The sequence below is a fragment of the Merops nubicus genome, unplaced genomic scaffold, assembly GCF_000691845.1.
Source record: "Merops nubicus isolate BGI_N331 unplaced genomic scaffold, ASM69184v1 scaffold27613, whole genome shotgun sequence".
Taxonomy (NCBI): domain Eukaryota; kingdom Metazoa; phylum Chordata; class Aves; order Coraciiformes; family Meropidae; genus Merops; species Merops nubicus.
Window position 1 is genome coordinate 17,483 of NW_008598930.1, and position 3,913 is coordinate 21,395.

At 35.0% G+C, this 3,913-nt stretch overlaps 1 protein-coding gene across 1 annotated transcript; it reads left to right on the forward strand.

The window, feature by feature from the left end:
- Positions 1 to 671: 671 nt before the first annotated feature.
- SRFBP1 (serum response factor binding protein 1) lies at positions 672 to 3,262 on the forward strand (the record flags this gene model as incomplete). Its single annotated transcript, XM_008937219.1, has 4 exons — positions 672 to 753; positions 1,224 to 1,959; positions 2,308 to 2,345; positions 3,075 to 3,262. Coding segments are annotated over 4 exons (1,044 nt in total), but the record flags the coding sequence as incomplete, so codon positions are not given.
- Between the last annotated feature and the right edge of the window lie 651 nt (positions 3,263 to 3,913).

A 3,913-nucleotide genomic window follows, 5' to 3' on the forward strand; every position in this document is an offset into this window, starting at 1 on the left:
AAAAGACTAAGTCAGAAATGGAAGCAATTCTCTTTCTCTCCTTTTTCTTCAAATTAAAGCATGAGGATCATATTTGTTCTTTGAATCAGGCTGCAGAGTTCCAGTATTCAACCACATCACATTCAAGGTTGTTTGTCTTTAAGATCAGGTTAGATCTTGCCTCTCAACCACGTTTAATGTATATTCCTTCAATACCTGCTATGTCATTTGCCTACTTTTACAGCATCCCTACTGTACTTTATGCAAGCTGCTGTATTCCTTCATGCAGAATGCCTTACCAGTATGATGTTCTTTATTCAGGGGGTTCACGAATCTTCTCTGCACATGTAATAAATAGGGAAGGTAAAATCAGCATGTTATCTCTGAAAGATGGATCTGGTATGCTTTTAAAATAAAAATCGTGTGATCCCTGTTCAGGACCTGAGAAATAACAGATTTACATGTCTATTATGTTTCTGTCAGGTTTTGGGCAGTAAGATTTTTCATCATTTAGCATTACAGTAAAAGAAGAAAAATAAGAGATGTTAAAATACTATAGTGTAATAAACCTTTCCTCTTGTTCAGTTAATAATCCAGAGTCATAGTAGTATGCATTGTAGAAAAAATGGTACAGATCTGTATAAATATTTGCCATTCTGTTGACTTCATGCCTTTGAATTTATTTTGTGTAGCCAAATTGTACTGCAACTGAGCGAGCCATTGCAAGACTTGCAACACACCCCACCTTGAAACCCAGATTTGTTGAACTTAAAGGTATGAAATGTTATATTAACTGGTTTATGACTTCAGTAGCCTACTGGTACGTTACCTTGTTCCTGACCTGAATAACCTGTATAAAAAGTAAAAAACTGAAAAGGTCCTGTAATTACCTTAATTAGCTGCAATTGTATCTGAGCGATTTACTGTTATTTTGCAGTTTTTACACATAAAGTAGTGCCCTGATTGAACGTGACTTTCAGCTGCAGATTATTTGCTGAAAAAGAAGTTCTCAGATTAACCCAAGTTTAACAACATATTCAGTTGGTAATAATTTAAGTTCTTTTCTTCACTTGTGTATGTGAAGGTACTTCTTGTCTCCTGTGTTCAGTATATGATTGATGAGGACATTTGAAATATATTTACTCATACTTAAAACATATTTAACTTGCAAAAATGGTTTATTATATTAAAGTAAGTAAAAAGTGTAGCTGCAACAAAAGATTTTTCTTCTGCCTCTTGTATAGCTGCTGTCAAAGCTTTTCAGGATGCAAGAAAGAACCCATCCAAAGCCACTCCTTCAAAAAATGCTAAATCAGAAGAACACCCTAAATCAGCGCAAAGTTTCAATAATAATTCGGATGAGCAAGCTCTTAAGCTACCTCAAAACCAGCAAAGATGTGCACGCAAACAAAAAACGAGTATGAAAATAGTAACTGACAGGGTGGCTGAAGAACTTTGTGAGAGTGAATCTGAGCAGAAAACTGTGGAAATGGAGAGAGCATGTGCTCCAGAGGAGTCTTCATTTCAGGCAGTAGAAGTGCAAGCAGTTACTCAAAATAAAACAGGAAAGAAACTTGGCTATCAAAAAAGGCAAAAAAATACAAGTATGAACAAATTAAATGCAACAAAAGAAAGAAAGAATGATAATCAGAAGAATCCTAATGAAGAGGAGTACTTTGATGATAGTACTGAAGAGAGGTTTTATAACCAGTCATCAGATTCTGACAGTGACAGCAGTGATGATTTCTTCATTGGCAAAGTAAAAAGAAAGAGAAAGACAGAAGCAGTTACTGATCCTTCTACAGCCAAAGAGAAGGATAGGCTTCAAAAAAACATGCTGAAGAAAGAAAAGAGCACAGTGCCTGGGACAGTGCAAGGTTTGATAATGGAAGAAGGAAAGCCACATGCAAAAGCAGACAAGCTAGAAACAATGTTCTGCAGCTCTCTGTCTGCATCTATTCAGAAATCTCAAAACAGAAGGTAAACCTTTTATCCTTGTTACGTTCTCCATTCCCTCCCATCTTTCCAGTAATGGGGATTGTAGCCCTTACCAAACAAGGAAATTTCAGCCAGTTACAGCTTAGAGTGTTTTCACATAAACTGCCCTGCAGTCTTCTTGTGCTTTCTTGACACTTGTGTATTTTTCATAATCACGTTAGCAATGTCATACATGGGATTCCTAACTTGGCTTGCGTCCAAGTATTCTGCTGAATTCTGCTGGGTTTACTTCTTTATTAACAAAAGGGAAACGACTTGTTATGCTTTATTCATAAGTGTTTGTCATCTTACAAATTTCATTAATAATCCTAAATTATCTTTTATTTTTAGAAATACTAAAGACAAGCCTCTCAGAAATGGAAGAACAGGTATGTATTATTTAACTGGATGAAGTTATAAGAGTAAAAACATCTTGAGATTTTTTTGCCTCTGCAGTCTAATCAGGATAGGCTGTTGTTTTACAGCATAATATGTGGCACATATTTTAACATTTGCTGTTAAAATGGTCAAGTTGTTGAGCTTCCATTTTAACATGTGGATATTGTTTGCTATTTCCTGATTCTGAATGTTAGAAATACTTAAAGTAAGGTTTGCATAGGAAAGTGCTTTTCCATCTGTCTTTGTTTTGAGCAGTTAGTGTTACTTTTGCACAGGTAAAGCCATGGGATAATGATATACCAGAAATGGTTTATCCCATGAGTAACTCCTTCAGTTACTTCTTCAATATTTTATTTCAGTCATAGTACATGGTATTATTTTGGAATTCCTTGAATCAAGGATATCATTTCAGTTAATGTTGAGTTACATTGTATAATATCTCATTGGTTTATTGTGAACAAAAGAGTTGAGACTCTGCTGAATATTTGTCTACACAGATTTTTAATGTGGTCAGTAATAATCTTAACCATCTGCAGTCTATGACGTGATAATTTACTGGGCTCCAAGATGAGGAAATCTTGCTGTGAATATTCCAATGAATGTGTTCCCCATAGCGCATTAAGAAATTCTTGAAAATGTCTGCAATCCCAAGGTAGTTTAACATGTTGTTATGAAGGTTCACGGTGTAGTTAATGTTTTATTTTGCACTTCTTGCACAGCTCTTATTAAAAAGGAACCACAGCTCAAGAAGCAACAGTTTGCAAAAGCTGCAGGTATTAAATTCGACAATAAGAAAGCACGTTTGGAGCAGCCTCTTCATCCGTCATGGGAAGCAAGCAGGAGACGCCGGGAGCAAATGTCTCAAATTACAGTATTCCAAGGGAAAAAGATTAAATTTGATGACTAGATTATATGTAAATTCAGATTTAAAAGCAAGATTCTTGCAGATTTGTATCCCGTGGCATTTTTTTATGAACTAATACCTACTGTTTGAACATTTTTGTTACACAGTCCTTATCCTTTGCAACCTATAAAAAGCTAAAACCTGACATCTGTTTATAAAGAAGATCGAAGAAGATTGTGTCATTTATTCACTATGCTGTCTCTCATTAATGTACGATCATACAGTGTTGGTTCATAACTCCCATTATGTAGTGCCACCATTTATGATATATAGTCTAGTGTGAATGATTGTTTTTTAGGAATATCATTTGTGCCCTGTCGGAATAGAATAGATTCTTTAGAGCTTTTTTGTTTTTCTGTAAAAACGTACTTTATATGGGGATTTCGATGTCAGTAGAGACGGGGAAATACAAAATACTGAAGTGATAATCCTAGGACTATATTATCAAATGCATCTCAACTGAAAAAAAGTAAGAGATTCTTAAACTTGAACAGACTTAACAAAATCATGAGTGTATCAGGTAGCTGGGACAAAAAAAAAAAAAAAAGATCAGTAGTATGCATGATGTGAAAATTTCTGCAAAGCAATAAAATTATGTGATCTTCATCTGTGCTCTCTGTCCTTTGATTATACTGTGGACTTCAAGAATCGAAA